At 40.0% G+C, this 17,634-nt stretch overlaps 1 protein-coding gene across 2 annotated transcripts; it reads right to left on the bottom strand.

The window, feature by feature from the left end:
* Positions 1-719: 719 nt before the first annotated feature.
* TMBIM6 (transmembrane BAX inhibitor motif containing 6) lies at positions 720-16,835 on the bottom strand. Of its 2 annotated transcripts, none has more exons than XM_043966672.1 (10): positions 16,706-16,835; positions 6,599-6,691; positions 6,034-6,142; positions 4,847-4,967; positions 3,951-3,999; positions 3,765-3,862; positions 3,155-3,234; positions 2,394-2,494; positions 1,897-1,972; positions 720-853 (listed from the first exon to the last, which is right to left on the bottom strand). In XM_043966672.1, the coding sequence occupies exons 2-10, from the start codon at positions 6,652-6,654 to the stop codon at positions 830-832; spliced, it is 714 nt and encodes a 237-aa protein (XP_043822607.1). In that variant the 5' UTR covers positions 6,655-6,691; positions 16,706-16,835; the 3' UTR covers positions 720-829. The 2 variants fall into 2 exon arrangements, with proteins under 2 accessions (XP_043822607.1, XP_043822608.1); XM_043966673.1 differs by lacking the exon at positions 16,706-16,835 and adding an exon at positions 8,612-8,675.
* Between the last annotated feature and the right edge of the window lie 799 nt (positions 16,836-17,634).

The following is a 17,634-nucleotide window of genomic DNA, read 5'->3' as shown; positions in this document are numbered from 1 at the left end:
AGACTGAGTTACACTTCTGAGAGGAAGAATCTTGGGGAAGTTTAAAGAATTCAACATTATCCCATTTAACATGCATAAGGTTTCTTTGAGGAGTTGTGGTTGTCCTATGAAACTAACATTTTATATACATACTGAAAACTCTCCTACTCTAATGGATGTGGGTGGGCAGGTTCCCTGAATTAGGGCCAGGCAAGGAGTTACATGAACATCCATCAACCAGGATTTGAGAATAAGGGGCAAGATCGTGTGTCTGCCAGACTGGCAGTGACTCAACAAGGCTCAAAGGAGGTACAAAGTGCCTTCCACAAAGTTTCTTCTAAAGTAGAAAGACCAGTTCACTTTGTTTGCAAATCTCTTAAGGAACTGGCAGAGGCTCAAGTCCAAACAGAACTAAACACAAGAGCTATGCCTTTCAGAAATCTCTGTTCTCCAAGGAAGCTAACCTTCAACTTGCTAAAACATACACTGCCTGTATCTTCCACCCACTTTGCAAAGAAAAATTTCAAATCTGCCAATAAAGTACTGCCATCAAGAAGACTCCTGGAACTTGCTCCTCCTGTTTGGTTGCAGTTACTCTTCACATACCAGGGACTGACCACCGAAGGACAAAGGAGAGATATGGAATCCCAGGGAACATGAAGCCAAATTCCAAATTAGAATCTGCTAATCAGTTTTCTGATTAAAAAAACTCAACAGAGAAAACCACAAAGTACAAAAGCTTTTCTGATGCTTTTTTCATTATCACAGAACACGCCACCTGTAATGTGTGCAAAGAGGAAATGAGAGGATGAGGGAAGGGAGCCAAAGAGGGGAAGGCTGAACAGTTGTCTTACTTCTTCTCTTTCTTCTTGTCCTAAAAGGAGAGAATCACAGAGTCAATCCAAACTACATTCCCAGACCTTATGAAGAACTTAAAACTACCAAACCTTCTGATTGCATCTAACTCACAGATGCTCCTGGAAGTAAGGCTCAGGGAGGCTAAAGATAACCACCAAATGGAGAAGTAACAAGTGCTCCAAGTGTTTGCTCCTTCCTCACTCAAAACAACAACAACAATAATAAAAAACCTTAATAATCAAACTCTATGGTTTAACTCTGTTTGGGGAAAAAAAGATCAGAATATGAAATGACCAAAAAAAAAAAAAAGAATATGAAATGAGTTCAAGAGTTCACACTCTAGTTCAAATCTGATTTTCTAACAGGTGCTCAGTGTTTTAGTTCAGTGAAAATGATTTAGTCCAAAGCAAAGGACATGAACTCCTCCAAGGAGGACAGCTGTGCCTCACTGAGCACAATGTCAAAGCAGTACAGATTACTGATAAAAATCTGAGCTTCTTGGTCATGCTCCTTCTGTCTTGAACTCTGAAACAGTTAAACTGAAGAACAAGGCCTTCAACTTTCCAAGACTACCTCAGTCTAGTTCAATTGTGTCTCATTAACCAGAATGCTGAACAGAACAAGCATTAAAAAGTTACTTCATTCTTCACTTGCTTCATTCATTCCATTGTCATATTTTTCATAATATATATTCAGTATAAAGACTGTTGACTGATAGCAAGTTTGTATAAGCTGGTCCCTTATTTTTTCCCAGTCACTAGGAAATGTCCTGCTAACCCATTTTCGGAGAAATAGCTATTCTCAAAAACACTACATTTTTTCATGTCTAACTTTCACTTGCTGCTACTGAAACACTTTCTGTTCATACTTCAGGTCATTAGAACATGCCTCTTCTCCACCATCTGATTCATCCTCTATATTAGATATAATACAATACCTTCCCAGCATTACCCACCAGCCCAGAATGAATGCTTTCAAATGAAAGGTTTTCAAGATGTTAGGTGATGCCTTATCACAATGACATTCTATCTTCAGTCTTCAACAACAGAATTGACTTACCTTTTCATTCATTGCTAGGATCATCATAAGTTTCCGGAAGAGGGTGACAAAATCCAGGAAGAGGTCAACACAGTGCCTAGGCAGAAAGAAACCAGGCTAAGAAGTCAATACAATAGCCCCAACGTCCACAGAACAAAACAATCTGGAACCCTTTTCCCTCATAGGCCTCAGTTTCTAAGATGCTCTACCAGTCAACTAATATGATGGTGTCTCCAAGAGATGACTGAAAACTGTGGTAATATGCCACGAATACACAAGGCTTGCTCCCTGCTAATTATCCCTTCTCTTGTACTTCCAGGTTTAAGTCATCACCGCAAAGCTAGTGCTACTTTGAGAGTCTGACCTATTGGAATCCAGAAGAAAGCCAGGTTAGACTTAAGGCCACCCAAAAGGTCCAGATCCTCTTAGTAAAAGGACACAGGAAAGTGAGTCAGTCATAGCCTTCACCTCTTCATACTAACTAGAATGACAATTCAACCTAATGCCCTCACACTTACCAGATGTAATCCTTATCTCCATTCTCAGCTTTTTCAATTATGAGTTGAGTATCAAAAAGGACAAAGCCACACATGACCACCAGCCCCACATACAGATTAGCCTAATGGAAAAGGAATGGGGAACATGGTTACCATGCAATCAACATGTGTTGAAATGAATAAAGACACCTTAAAAAGAGAGAAAAACAAGAAAATTCAGAGACTTCTTACCTGATAGAGTATGCACTATTGAAAAATCCCCCAGAGCACAGTGGACTTATTTATTTATAGTTTTAGACCATTTCAGGAAACCCTTAACAGTAATTAATAAATGCTAATATTTCTAACCAATATAAACATTACGGGACACTGAAACCTGCAAAGTAGATTATGATCCGTTTGGAGCATAAGTCCGTAAACTTAATGGGATATCAATGAATAAAAGAACAGCTCACCTATATCTAAGGTTCTTACAGCTCTAGCATTCAATGATTCAACAAGATTTACTGGTGCTATAAGTAGGGTCACTTCATAAAGACTAAAATTAAATGCTTAAATGCCTATAGCAATGTCCCAAGGCTCTACATTAGGCACTAGGAAGAATATAAAAATAAAAACAGCAGTACTCCCTGCCCTAAAAGAGTTTACAATCTAGTAGAGATTATACCTGAAGAGACTATTGTTCTGGTTTACTGAAGAAACTAACACTCTTTTAGTCCTCTCAGTCTCTCAGTTCAAAGCCAAAATTCAGCTATTTCATTTCAGAAGTAAATTATTTTTACCTGGAAGAGCCAAAAAGATCCAAAGAAGAGGTTCCCGAGGGAGGAAAACAGCATCAGGCTCATGGCCGACATCAAGATACCTGCAAGACACAGTAAAAAAGCTACTTTGAGAAAAGCTTGAACATCCTATTAGAGCCATCCCTTCCTTTCCCAGGAATACTGAAGGCAAAAGACAGTCTCTCAGTCAAGCCTAATTAAGCATCTTCAATAAGTCAAAGGGGGTGGGGCAGGTAGGGGGGTGTTGACTGTCTTAGTGATGCCTCTATTGTTTGTCCTTTGTTCTTGAAGAGGAAGACTGACTTTGGGGTGATATCATAACTTACACTAAACTGGATTTAAGTGAGGGAGGACTGCTCAAGGTCACCAACCTCACTCTCTCCTCCAGAGCCATCTGGGTCCAGTGACAAGATACACATCAGGATAATTAGAGATGGCCCCAGATTTTTAAAGGCAATTGGGGTTAGGTGACTTGCCCAGGGTCACACAGCTAGTCTCTGAGGTTAGATTTGAACTCAGGTCCAGTACTCTATCCATTGTACCACCTAGCTGCCCCAGTGAAGCCTCTACACAGAGCAAGGGAAAAATCTCCAAACTTTTAGAGGTTCCTTACCTCCTAGGAAGAGGTAGCTGCGACGCCTAGCATAGAGTGCACTCAAGGTGAAGCAGCTGAAAATCATTGCTGTGCCAAGGAAGGAGGTGGGAATGATGCTACAAAAGAAAAGGGTGAGATTGAGGGTTGCTAGATTGGTAGTGGGCATATCAAGACTAATAGATTAAAAACTCTAAGGTCATTTACCTGGGGTTGATGGCAATGCATAAGTCCAGGGCAGGGCCCAAACCAACTCCTACAAAATAAAAAATATGGTTAATATTGGATTGTGGGATTAATTTTTGAAAAGATCTCTCTTACCTACAGAGTCAATTCCCAGATATGCAAAGAAATGTATGCATGGTTCCTTAAAGAAATCAGACAGCTGACTTAAATAAATATAATTAAGTCTACCTCTTTTTCCTCCTACTCCCTTGGTTAGGTTTTCATTGTCAATGACATATTGGGGAGGGATGGGGGGCTGATTTGACTAGACACAGATTTGCCTCCAAACAACTAGAAGCTACAATGCACAACAATGGGAGAGGCTGCAGAAAATATTAGGAAGTGGAGGATTTTTAAAAATCTAATTATAAATCTTTAAAAGTCTGAATAAGGATCATAACAAGGTAGACTGTCAGGAATGACAACTCTCATTCATTTATCACTTTACAGTTACAAAATGCTTTCTCTTGAGATAAGATAAAAACTCTATGAAGTAGAGATAATTGGCCTCATTTTGTGAATAGTACACAGACTCTGAAAGGCTAAATCATTTGCCTAAAATCACACAACTATTAAGTGGTAGAAGCAAGGAATAGGACTCCAGACTAATTCAAGTCTGATACTCTTACAACTCCATGTTTCTCTTCAGGTAAAGGAAATAGATAAATAACAAAGCAGCAGTCAGAAAACTGGTTTCCTCTGTAGCAAAAATGGCCAGCTAATTCTATTTAACCACTCTAATAAATGGCAATGATCATATCTTGGCCCTAGATCATTCATGGAAGGAAAAGAATATTAACAGTTTAGAGCATGTTCACATTTTAAAGGGATATAAGAAAAATATATCCTCTCAGGATGAATTCAGCCACTTCATTTACCTGTAAGGAAAGCAAATCCAGCCAGAAGGCCCAATCTCTTCTGCTCAGTTTCATGACTGTGTGGTGTTGCCATCAGCCATATCATCAATCCCAAAGAACCCAAGGCTGAGAGCAAGCCAGCCTGTCAGAATCGAACAAACAATTAAGTACAAGAAGAATTTCACAAATGCTTACAAAGTTAAGATACTCATGATTTTCTTGTAATAAAAATGCCTAAGCAGGAACAGCCTATAGTATCTCTCCTTTCTGGTTTCCAACTCTCTCTGCTCCCACCCTCCATTGGCTCTCCCCATGGATAAATAAGAAATATTCTTCTCCTCAGAGGTGAAGTTGATCAGGAACCTTGCCCTGAAAACTATTCCTGTTCCTGGCACATGAAAAGCATTCATGGGACATTTCTCTCAAAACTTCTGAAAATCTGGGAAGTCCTGCTCACTTGAGGCAAGACATGATAATCATGTTACTTTCCTAACACAGACAGTTAAGCTATGACAGGTTCATTATTAATTATGATTCACATACAGAAATCTTATGACATTTCTACCATCTTTCCTCACAACAGGCCTATTAAATGAGATAGAAAGCTATCCGCATTTTACAGATGAGGAAATGTGGCTCAGGTAAGGGGGTCCCAATCCTGATGCTAAGTCAGGTCTCCTAACTCTAAATCCTGTATTCTTTCCACTGGACCACATGACTTTTACCCTATATGATTTTCTCTAGACACCATTTTCAGTGCTCCCTCATCCTACAACTCTCCTCTAGTACGGAAAAGTGAATTTCCTGAAATTTCCTATTCATATTTGCTGAATATCATGACTCTGAGAACCATCAGAATCACCCTTGTGTCTACAACTCAAATGTTGTATTATTACTTCACCACATGATTTCTTGGGCAGACAAAGTACGGGTGGGAGAAAAGAAAGAACAAAACCAAAAGGCTACATGTTAAGGAGAGTAGCAAGCAGCTATTCTCTGCTAAAGAATGACAGCATTCTGTTTTTGGTATAATATGCTCAAAATAGTTGCCATACGATCCGAATGGCCTTAACTGCCCTGTACTTGATGGCTGGTGGCGTTCCTAAACCTAGCTACTGATGAGGATGAGGGCCGGAAATTAGCTTGAACCACTGCATTGAGCAAGTTCCTTCAATTCTACGGCAATCAAGTGAGTCAACTGTTCTTACCTGAATGAAATGGGTAACCACGTGGACATAGGCGCCGGCGGCTGCCACAAACATGCAGAGGGCAAAACTGGCATAGACCTTCTTCAGGTGCTGCTGTGTAGAAGGTGTGCTAAATTATAGTGAAAATAATAGTTGTCACTCTAGGAACCAAGGAACTAGTGCCTTTATATATATAAAGGAGGGAAAAGTCCTGAAAAATCAGTCCATTTCCCCTACTTGTAAAACTTCCCAACATTCTAAAAGTTATAACACAAGTATTTTGATCAGGAAAACACAATGTATTCTTTAAAACATTTCAAGATAATGTTCTTAAAAACAGATAATAGCAAAGAAAAAAAGAGTTGGGAAGGGCCAAACCACAAAACACCTAAAAATCAGGTATCTATGACATAAGAAAGATGGTAGCATTCAAAGCTAAAGTCATTAAAAGACTTTCTAATGATTATGCAACAATGCTAGAAGTCTGGGTCCTTTGATTCCTGAATTATTAGTTTGTCTGTTGGCCATCCATATAGCAGTTAATGAAGTAGGTAAAAGAAAAAAGCATCAAGGTCAAAACACTTACATGTGGGAAAATTTTAAGAGCGCATCAAAGTTGATCTTCCGATCAAACATGTTCATGGTGCCGGAGTCTGTAGGACACAGCCTTCACTCTACTCTGCAGGGCCAAAAGAGAGGTAACAAAAGACAAAAAATTAAGTTTAAAGAATATATAGGGGGGCAACTAGGTGGCGCAGTGGATAGAGCACCGGCCCTGGAGTCAGGAGGACCTGAGTTCAAATCTGACCTCAGACACTTGATACTTACTAGCTGTGTGACCCTGGGCAAGTCACTTAACCCCAATTGCCTCACCTCCCCCCCCCAAAAAAAAAGAATATATAGGGAAATCGCTAAACACTTTCTCAAAGAAAGAGAATGGTCCACTGCCTCTTCAGAAGACCAATAAATCGGGGCGGCTAGGTGGCACAGTGGATAAAGCACCAGCCCTGCATTCAGGAGTACCTGAGTTCAAATCTAGCCTCAGACACTTGACACTTACTAGCTATGTGACCCTGGGCAAGTCACTTAACCCCCATTGTCCCGCCAAAAAAAAAAAAAGACGACCAATAAATTGTTTCAGGAAACTCCTGCAACATAAAGTGTTCTTGCCATTTTGTTTCCAGGTGCTGAAGAACTTAAGTTTCATTAAAGGTGAAGAATATGGTGAACCTGAAGGACTCAAAAGAATGCCAATGACAGAGCTAGGCAATGAATTAGTAATTACATTTTAAAAATATGTACTTACAAATTTTCAGCATTTTAACATATAAATTTTTAGCATTTGTATACAAAAGATTTCAAATAAACTCAGTCACCTTGAAGGTGACATACAGCAACTATTTCCCAATTCTAATATGAAAAATTAGAAAAACGTAGTACAGAAAGTAAGAAATCCACAAGTTCCTCCTCCAAAATGAAACTATATACGGCACTTAGGAAGGAAATGTAATCACTAACTGGAATATTTCAAGGATATCAAGACTTACCGAAATAAAAAACACACCCTGACTGGGGACAGCTAGGTGGCACAGTGGATAAAGCACTGGCCCTGGATTCAGGAAGACCGGAGTTCAAATCCAGCCTCAGACATTTGACACCTACTAGTTGTGTGACCCTGGGCAAGTCACTTAACCCTCATTGCCCCACAAAAAAACCAAAAACAAACAAAAAAACAACAACGGGGCAGCTAGGTGGCACAGTGGATAAAGCACTGGCCCTGCATTCAGGAGTACCTGAGTTCAAATCTGGCCTCAGACACTTGATACTAGCTGTGTGACCCTGGGCAAGTCACTTAACCCCAATTGCCCCACAAAACAAAACAAAACAAAAAACAACAAAAAACCACACCCTGAGATTTTTAATTCCATGAAATCAAGCTCTTCAGCTTTAAAGACACTTTCCTTACACAATCTATACATATTCAGTCCTCAAAAGAATATAATCTACATTACTGAATCTATACCATAATGGCTCTCCTCATATTAAACCTGTCTCCCAAATTTGCCTCAGCCTCATGATGTATGCAATCTAAGGCAGTGTAAAAAGTATCGGTTTGGAGTCATAAAGCTTGGGTTCAAACCCCAGCTCTGACCTATGTGACCTTGAAAAAGTTTAACTTCTCTAGGCCCCAACTTCCTCATCTGTAAGATAAGGATATTAATCTAGATAACTTCTAAGGCTCCTTTCAGTTTTAAAACAACCTCTAAGGCTCCTTTCAGTTTTAAAACAATGTATTAAGTAAAAAAGCATCCACAAATATTATTTATAAGGTAACTAGAATATAATATAAAATATACTTCATACATATTCTGATCAACACCTAGGACAACCACAAATACAATTTAAGGCAACTAGCCTTGATGATAATAATACCTCAAGGTTTGAGTCAATGTTTCCCTTACTAAAAGGCTTTTGAAGAAAAGATGACATTCTCTCATCAAACCAACCATATTAGTTCTTCTGCATGGCACACAGTAAGCACTTTACTTCCCATTCTCCCCCTCCCTCTTTTTGTTCTGCTCATTTTATCTCTACCCACCTTAATGCTTTTGTTTGTTGGATCAAAATCCTTGAGAGCTGGATATATTGCCAGCTGCTGAGTCTACTAATGCTGTTGCTCTCAACTCTAAGTCATGGGACTTTGGGTTTTCTTGATCTAGATGGTGCAATTATTGCAGGCTGTTGCAAACTAACCATAACCTTCCATAACCATGATGAGCAAGTCCCCTGAGGAGCCCTCCTACAGGATGGCATAATCCAGCATCTGGAAAGTGTCATTAAGACTCCTAATGATATCCCTAGATAGAACTTACAAGGATTCTAAAGCAGCTTTCAAAGCCACATATTATAGTTTCAATGCAAATTCCTAATTTGTGGGAGATTATTTTTGCTTCTAGTTTCAAGACATACTTTAGAAGGAAAAAAAAAATCAAAATTCTAATGAACCCATGTAACTGGATCCCATCATCCAGAGGAACCTGTAAGGGAAGGCAGGAATAATGGAAACAACCCTTCTTCCCAGTTCAATCTTTGAAGCTTCCCAGGAGTGTTTGACAGGCTCTTTTCTGTGGGGTACCCCTAGACCTGTAACACAGAGTGTCATGGGAAAGAAGAGCCAAGGTCAGCAAGAATTTCATCTTGAGCCAGAAACAATTTCTAGTCTAAAATGTACACAACTTTCAACTCAGCCTGACCTTTTCTTACAAATAACCACTGAAACCCTAGAACTCCCTCTAAAATTTCAGTGGAAGATATTACCTAGTTTGTTCCAAATCTGCTCCAATAGGGACTGGAACTCCCAGGTGAGAGCAACTGTGGTAGCAATGTAGGCGCCTAGTTTGTAACTTTTAGTCTTAGACAACTGCCTAAAGCACTAAGAAAGAAGTAGGTGACTTACCCAGGGCCAGACAACCAGAATATGTCAGAGGTGGGCCTTGAATCATCTTCCTGGCTTCCAGGCCAGCTCTCTAGCCACTAAATCACTATATCTTTTAACAAGAGCAACTCTTCTTAAAAGCTGTCAGATGGAATGAACATATTGGACTCGATGTTTGGTGATCACTGAAGTGTAAACTCAGTTGAATAAGACTAAATTATTTCACACGTTAAAAGAGGTCTCAAAAGGGGGTCTGGAGGAAGAGGGAAACTCCCAAATAGAAAGGAATAATTTTAGCCTTGTGACCGAAAGACCACAATTATTCAAAACAAGTAACTATACAGCATTTAAAATGGGGAAACAGTAAAGGAACTCACTATGGGGTGGTTTTAAATAAATAAAAACTATTTCATCAACTTCATTACTCCAACCCTTCACCGGATTACATTTAATGCTACCAGTTCTTGCCTCAGGTACAACTCAATAGAGAGGCTAGCTCTAAAGAGTAATCTACCATTAATCTCAAAAAACCTGCAACTCTAGAATTTCTTGTCAGAGAAAAATCTGTAGTGAAAGGATCATAAGGCAAAGAATAGTGTAAAAGGCCCAACAACATAACTTCTGTGCAGTCTTTCCACTGGTAAAAAAACAATAATTAGATTTGGTTTTAGGATTTCACTGAGCAATTAGGAAATCTACATACCTTGTATCTAACAAAGCATGGTTCCAGAGCCAAGTGAAATACTCTTCCAAATTTCTCTAACATTTATAATGTCATTTTATGTCTTCCTTCTTATGAGATAAAGGAACCCCGAAATTTGTTAAGGACTATTCCAAATATAGACACTCTCCTAAAGTTCTATTGGAGGATCCTGTGAACTATATAGTTTCTTTCTGCTGGCAAAATACAGATGAAAAAGAGCTTAAGGGGAAAGGAACTCATGATTTTAAGCGAAGTATTGCTGTGGTCTGCTTTTAGCTTTGGGAGAAAAACATTTTCCTTAGTACAGTTTGTGACTTCTTAAAACCTTAATTATATTGTTCCATTCGCCTTCCCCACTCATTTGTCTTGCAATGTAAAAATAATAATTACTCACATGCATATTGGCTACTTTAAGGTTTGCAAAGTACTTCTCTCATAAAAGTGTTGAGATTTGGCAGTTCACCTATTATTTAATGACCAGAATTGTCTTTTAAAAATCTATTTACAGGGGCAACTAGGTGCTGTAGTGGATAAAGCACCAGCCCTGGATTCAGGAGGACCTGAGGTCAAATCCGACCCTCAGACACTTGACATTTACTAGCTGTGTGACTCCAGGCAATTCACTTAACCCTCACTGCCCCTAAAAAAAAATTTGTTTATAGTCTTATCTATCCCAAATGCCTTAATACAACAACAGGAATAACCCTAGAGGTACTAGATACCATAAAAAACAAATCATCCATTTAAAGTAGGCGTTCAAATAATATTCAATGGTGAAGAGTATAGTGTGTGTGTGTGTGTGTGTGTGTGTTTTTCAGGGCAATGAGAGTTAAGTGACTTACCCAGGGTCACATAGCTAGTAAGTATCAAGTGTTTAAAGAAAACTTTTCTTCAGTGATGCTTAGTAAAAGTGAAAGCAGAAGCCACAATGACTACTTTTTTTTTGTTTTAAGGCAATGGGGGTTAAGTGACTTGCCCAGGGTCACACAGCTAGTAAGTGTCAAGTGTCTGAGGCTGCATTTGAACTCAGGTACTCTTGACTCCAGGGCTGGTGCTCTATCCACTGCCCCACCTAGCTGCCCTGAGAAGCCACTCTGGTATATGCACATTTAGTGATGCCAAAAATCAACAAAAATTAGTAAAATACTTTCATTAAAGATAAATTTGGGAAGTATTGATAAAGTGACAATCCAGTCACCTTAAACCTTTTTATAACCTGAATCATTAAGGGAATAAATTGGCAACTATAAGATTCATGTCCTCAAATTACAAAGAATAGAATTCATGGTGGGGAAAAAAATGTTTTATTTTCACAATTTCTTACTAATGAATTAGTATTATTAATTCTTATTTATATCCATTTTTTATGAAACCACTTGAATATTTACTGAAAATGCTTCCACTAATGACCCTTTTAAATGCCTGGTTTTAGAAGCAGTATTCTAGAACTCATTTGCTTATCCAACATTACATTCTTATAAAAGAAATTAACAATATTCAGTTTCCTCCACTGTAAAATAAGGGTGTAGGACTGGATGATCTCTGAGGTCCCTGTAGGCTATTTATTACAACAACCATATGACACATACTATACTTTCTGTACCAAAGGGCGAATGACTTTGACTAATGAATCTGAGAACTGAGAATTTAATATCTAGCCATCTCTTAAGAGTCCAGCTTATTTCTAGGACAACCCTAGTGGAGTTCTGCTTCAGACCAAAGGAATCCATTTCAGGCTAGGCCTTGGTCATCACAGGTTAACTATCTGAATAAGCTCTCATATCCCTGAATCAGCCAAGAACAAATGTGTTCTTTGCTGGTGTTCTCAGACCAAGGACAAGTTGGAACTGCTCCAGGTTCCCTTGGGCTCAAATATGGTCAAGCACACAAGATTGACCCCAAACCAACAGCCTCTGGGGAAGTAACCTAAGTTGAATCTTTCTCAAAAGTCTTTAAAGTAATACCAGTCATGAACCCAATTCCCATTAACAATAACTACAACAATAAATTTAGTTTCATATGCCATATAATCTTTTTCTGTTAATGTTTTTTCACGTTTGTCAAAGTACCTGACAATAAAAAGGGAATTTAAAAAATAACCACCAAAGAACAGCAAACTAAATTCAAATTTTCTTAAGCACAGAGCCAAAACATTAGTCTGAGGATTCTATGACTGGTAACGTAACTGATCCCGGTACCACACCCACACTTCCACTACCATTCATTGAAGCCAAATTTAGGATAGTCAAAGTTCTGGTTTATACTAGAATGGCCCCAAAGGGTTAATTTTGTGGGATAGTGGGGGGGGGGTGTTTCACTCTGTATCTGTCTCAAAGCAAGTTTACCTGCATCCTGTATATGGCTTTAGGAGCACCAGGGCTGTTTTTATTGAATCTCACTACTCAGGATGGCTACCTTCAGATGCTGTGCAGTAATAATCAAACAATCCCTCTCTCACCCTATCTTGTAGGTATTAGCTTATAAATAAAAAAATTGCAGGTAAAAACTGAAAAGCTGGGGAGTGGGGTCCCACGAAAGTAGGCTAAAACATTGTCACAAAATTGACTTTTTATGCACTTCCACCATATTCTCTATTAAAGTGAAACTAGGAGAAAAATTTTCAGAAAAAGAACAGCTATTTCTGTTGAAAATGTAATTTTGGGGCAGCTAGCTAGCGCAGTGGATAGAGCACCGGCCCTGGAGTCAGGAGTACCTGAGTTCAAATCCGGCCTCAGACACTTAATACTTACTAGCTGTGTGACCCTGGGCAAGTCACTTAACCCCAACTGCCTCACTAAAAAAAAAAAAAAACAACAAAACAAAACAAAGAAAATGTAATTTTAAAATTCACATCAAAACAATAAGAGGTTCTTAATACAAGTCATCAGTGTAGGGAGCTACCAAAGGAAATCAACACCTTCTTTGCAATTTATAATCTCAGAGTTGCCTGGAGAACACTAAAGGGTTAAGTGATTTGCCCAGAATCATGAGCCAGTATGTATTAGGGGTGGCATCTGAACCCAGGTTTTTCCAGATCAGCTCTCTATCCACTACACTAAGCTGCCCTACCCTCCCATTCTCCCTCCCTCAATAGTCCCTCTCTCATTTTTCCTGTACACTTTTCAACAACCAATCAGCATTACTCCTATACCTTACAGTTTTCCCCAGAGAAAGAATAATCCCCTTGAGTGGTTTATGAAATAAAGTGAAACTTCAGGTTCCTTCCATGGAATAGTAAGGATATAGGCTGTCATATCAATAGGCAACAGAATTACCCTTTAGCTAAAAAACAATGCTGTTTGTTTGAAAATTTTTGTTTAAAAATAAAGTTTGACGTGTTTAGTATACACTCATCAATAAATGAGAATCTAAATAAAACTACATAAAAAACTAGTTGGCAATTTCTGACATTTCAGTTCATTTCACTTTTATTTAATAGTTGACACTTAACTTCCTTCCAGCTGTCATTTTAAAGTTTGCTAAGCACTTTCCATACATTATCTTATTTATTACAATAAGTTCTATTTTGGGGCAGCTGGGTGACGAAGTGGATGGAGCGCCAGCCCTGGAGTCTGGAGTGCCTGAGTTCGGATCCGGCCTCAGACACTTAACACTTACTGGCTGTGTGACCCTGGGCAAGTCACTTAACCCCAATTGCCTTACTAAAAAAAACCAAAAACCCCCCCAATAAGTTCTATTCCAATTCTACAGATGAACAAATTAAAACCAAGCAGTTTAAGTGACTTGTCCATGGTCACACACCAAGGAAGTGTCAGAGTGGGATTTGAACCCTCGTCTCTTCTGATTCCAAGTTACATGTTTTATATGATTGTCATTTCCAAATGACCCTATCAACCCTAAAAGAATACCCCCTTGCAAGAAAAGTACAATCAAACAAGACCAATAATACAGTGACTATGTCTAAAATGTATACCTCATTTTGCCCTTTATGTATACTACCTCTGTCAAGGGACAAGAAGTATATTTCACCATCAGACTTCCAAATTCATGCATTGATCAGAGTTCTGAAATCTTTCAAATACTGTTTTATTTTACATTACTGTGGTCATCATGTAAATTGATTTTCTGGTTCTGCTTACTTTGCTCTGTACCAATTCATATAACTCTTCCTAATTTTCTCTAAATTCTTCAATCACCTTTTAAAAATTATTTTATTTATTTATTTTTGGGTGAGGCAATTGGGGTTAAGTGACTTGCACAGGGTCAAGCTAGTGTCAAGTGTCTGAGGCTGGATTTGAACTCAGGTCCTCCTGAATCCAGGGCTGGTGCTTTATCCACTGCGCCACCTAGCTGCCCTCAATCACCTTTTTTAATGGTATATTACATTACATTGAGAGACAATTTGTTCATCCATTCTCCATTGCTAAGTACCCACTGTGCTTCAAAAGCCATGTTACCATAAAAAGTGGTGCTATTTATATTTTTGTATATATGAAGAACATGACTTGTGATCTTGCTGGGTCAAATGGGTGATATGGTTTAGTTAATTTTTAAATATGCTTCCAAAACTGTTCATTGGATTAAACCAAATAATAGCTCTACCACACACATTAATTATAGTGTGTCTGGTGCTCTTTCTATCATACCAAGCTGCCTCACCTTTTCTAGTCTTCTTTTAAGGGAAGAAGGCTGCGAAATAGCTACAACTGGAAAGGGGAGAGAGAGTGTACTCTGATATGTTTCCACCCCAGGATGAAAAATGATTGACTGGAATTACAAAATGGATTTCAAGGGCTGAACTAAACCCTCTCAAACTAAATTTTTCTCTTCTGTAGAATGAAAACAATTCTTCAATGCTACCTACTTCAGTGCTGTGAGAAAAATACTTTATAAATATGCAATCAAATGAATATTTAAGGAACCTCGTAAATTGCAAATGTCGGCTTCTAGAAAATCCACAATAAAAGAAAATGGCAAAATAATTTCAAAATATTCACGAAATAATAATGATAACATTAGCTTGGATTTCTATAGTACTTGCTATCTACCAGGTATTATGCTAAGCACTTTACAATAATTATCTCATCTGATCCTCATGACAACTCTCAGAGGTAGTTCTATTATTATCTCCATTTCACAGATGAGGAAAGTTTTACAGCTACAAAGTACTGAAGCCAAATTTGAACTCAGGCCTTCGTGACTCTAAGCATGATACTCCAAAAAGTTTGAATCACTTACACTGATACGGTTTTTTGTAGCTTATGAGGTGCTTCCCTTAACATAATTCTGAAGGCATTATTATTATTATTACCATTTTACAAATGGTAAAAAGGTTATAGTGGTAAACAGTATTCAGGTCTTCTGACCCCCAACTCTAAGCCTTCCACTGTGACCTGAAATAGGTCTATTTCTAGCTTCAAAGGCTGCTTGGGCCACCTTTCTTGTTATGGGATAATTAACAATCCAAGTGGCTAAAAAATGAGTAATAAATTTTTAAAAATCAATAAGTAATGAAAAAAACTATCTATAGTTCTATCGTGACTATGATTCAGTCATCTAATTTGCTTGATTAAACGTCCCAATTTCACTATTTCAAGAACAAGATATCAAATCAGCTTTTAGGAGGTTGGGGGAGGGAGGGAGGATGGGTCAAAGTGGGGTGGCAAAGAAACGCAACACAACACACCCTTCTTTATGGCCACCTCTCCAGCACGGTGACTAAACCTTATTGAAATAATGGCCTCGAGATCCAGGGAAGCACAATCAAAGGAAGGTCGGGGCCTCTCACCTGTCCAAAGGTAGCCAATGCAGCTAGGTCGGGGCTGCCCTTTGGGCCCCGGGACGCAGGGCCAAGGGCCCGGTCTTCTATTTATTACCCACCTCCCGCCTCGGCAGTTGGGTTTCCAAGTTACCAAGGAAGCCTGGGTGTCACAGAGGAGGATGTGACATCACTCGCCCCTCCACCATGACAGGGCAGCTCCAGCCTGTCCCAGACTAGGGAGATTAGGTTTAGGCCCGGGCCCAGTGGGCCCAGTAGCCACCCACGCCCATCCCAGTCTTTCTCCCGACAGTCTCACAACACGACCCCCAGAGGTTCAATGGCCACCGAAGGGACTGTAGGGACCACCCCTGGTTTCGCTTTCAGTTATGACGAACCGATAGGGCCGCGCCCCGCCTCAAAGGGGTAAAGCAGGGAGGACCCTGGAGGAATCACTCCCCCTCCCCCGAATCGGGACGGAGGCTAGATGCGGGGGTGGAAAGAAAGGGATCTCCGAATCCTCAAGCTGGCGGAGTGGATGGGCGAGGGGCGAGGGGCGGGGGGGGGGGGGGGCGCGTCCTCCTTTGCCCCTCCCCCATTTCTACCACACTCAACGGCGCACGCGCAATTCCCTCGTCTTCTCCCTCCCCGAAAGCTCACAGCTGAGTAGGCCTCCCTGTCGAACAGGTGAAGTGCATCAGCGAACCAAGGACAGCAATCCGATTTCAAAAAACAAAACCCCCAAAACACAACAACTGCGCTATGGACCCCCTCACCTCTCCCCAAAAGTCTCTTATTTCCTTCCCAGACCATATCCAGGACGCATTTTACTCACCTGCCACTCACACCACCCACTCCTTTCAGCGCCGGATGTGTCACTAATTCTCCTCAGCTCGGCTCCTGCCCCTTTACCCAGCTCCCCACCCCATTAGCTCGAAGCACCGCCTCTACTCCCGCCAGGCCCCAGTCCTCATTGGCCCTCAGTCTCTCTCCTGCCTATCCAGTGGCTGATCCTCCGTAAACACGGCGTAGCTAGTCAAGATCCATTGGCTGGTACGCCTATAGATCAAACCTTGGTTTTTGTCCAATCATCATCGTCAAAAGCGGTTGCCGCCCTCCGACGCCTTCCGGCCCCCTTTCCCTCAGTTGACGTGATCTGCTGCAACTGACGCCACCTCTAACCAAGCAAATATATAGTATGGCATGTTTAACTGTTATGGTGTATTAGTGGCGTCCAATCTTGGAGGACGGTGCCTGAGACTGCTCCATAATCAGATACCCAAGAACAAAAGGCATTTGAATGGAATAGAAAATACAATAGAACCTAACATTAGAACCCAAGGAGTACAGAGTATTCTTGTCCTAAAAAAATCTAGCACGTGCCTCCCGTTTTTCAGGAGACCGAACAAAGACTGGTGTATAATAAAAGTGGCAGCTTGTTTTCCATCTCCCGCTCCCCGCTTGCATTGTGTCTTCTCCATCAGCTCTCTGGCAACTAATTACTCATCATCCACCTGCTAGATGAGAGCTGATCCTCTTAAAAGCAAAAGCAAAATTCACTGGAGATGAGGATTATACCACACCTTTTTCAGTCTGAAACATAACCTCAAGACTTCATGATTTATACTGAATCCAGTAACCTTTGTTCCCGGATAGTAAACAGGTAGTTCACATACATAGATCTCATTATTGATGCCAATTCAATTCAAGCATATTCTTACTATGTGCAGGCACTGGACTAGGTACTGAGGATATAAATGTAAT

This window comes from Dromiciops gliroides, chromosome 5 (genome assembly GCF_019393635.1).
Source record: "Dromiciops gliroides isolate mDroGli1 chromosome 5, mDroGli1.pri, whole genome shotgun sequence".
Lineage (NCBI taxonomy): Eukaryota > Metazoa > Chordata > Mammalia > Microbiotheria > Microbiotheriidae > Dromiciops > Dromiciops gliroides.
The sequence above is the reverse complement of the archived record's forward strand: the minus strand, read 5'-3'. Positions and strand labels throughout refer to the sequence as shown.

Coding starts and splice junctions, on each gene's coding strand:
- TMBIM6 (XM_043966672.1), bottom strand. CDS start 6,654: ATGAACATGTTTGATCGGAAGATCAACTTTGATGCGCTCTTAAAATTT. Junction 4,968..6,033: donor TGGTTACCCATTTCATTCAG/GTAAGAACAGTT, acceptor CGATTCTGACAG/GCTGGCTTGCTCTCAGCCTT. Junction 3,863..3,950: donor TGCATTGCCATCAACCCCAG/GTAAATGACCTT, acceptor TTTCTTTTGTAG/CATCATTCCCACCTCCTTCC.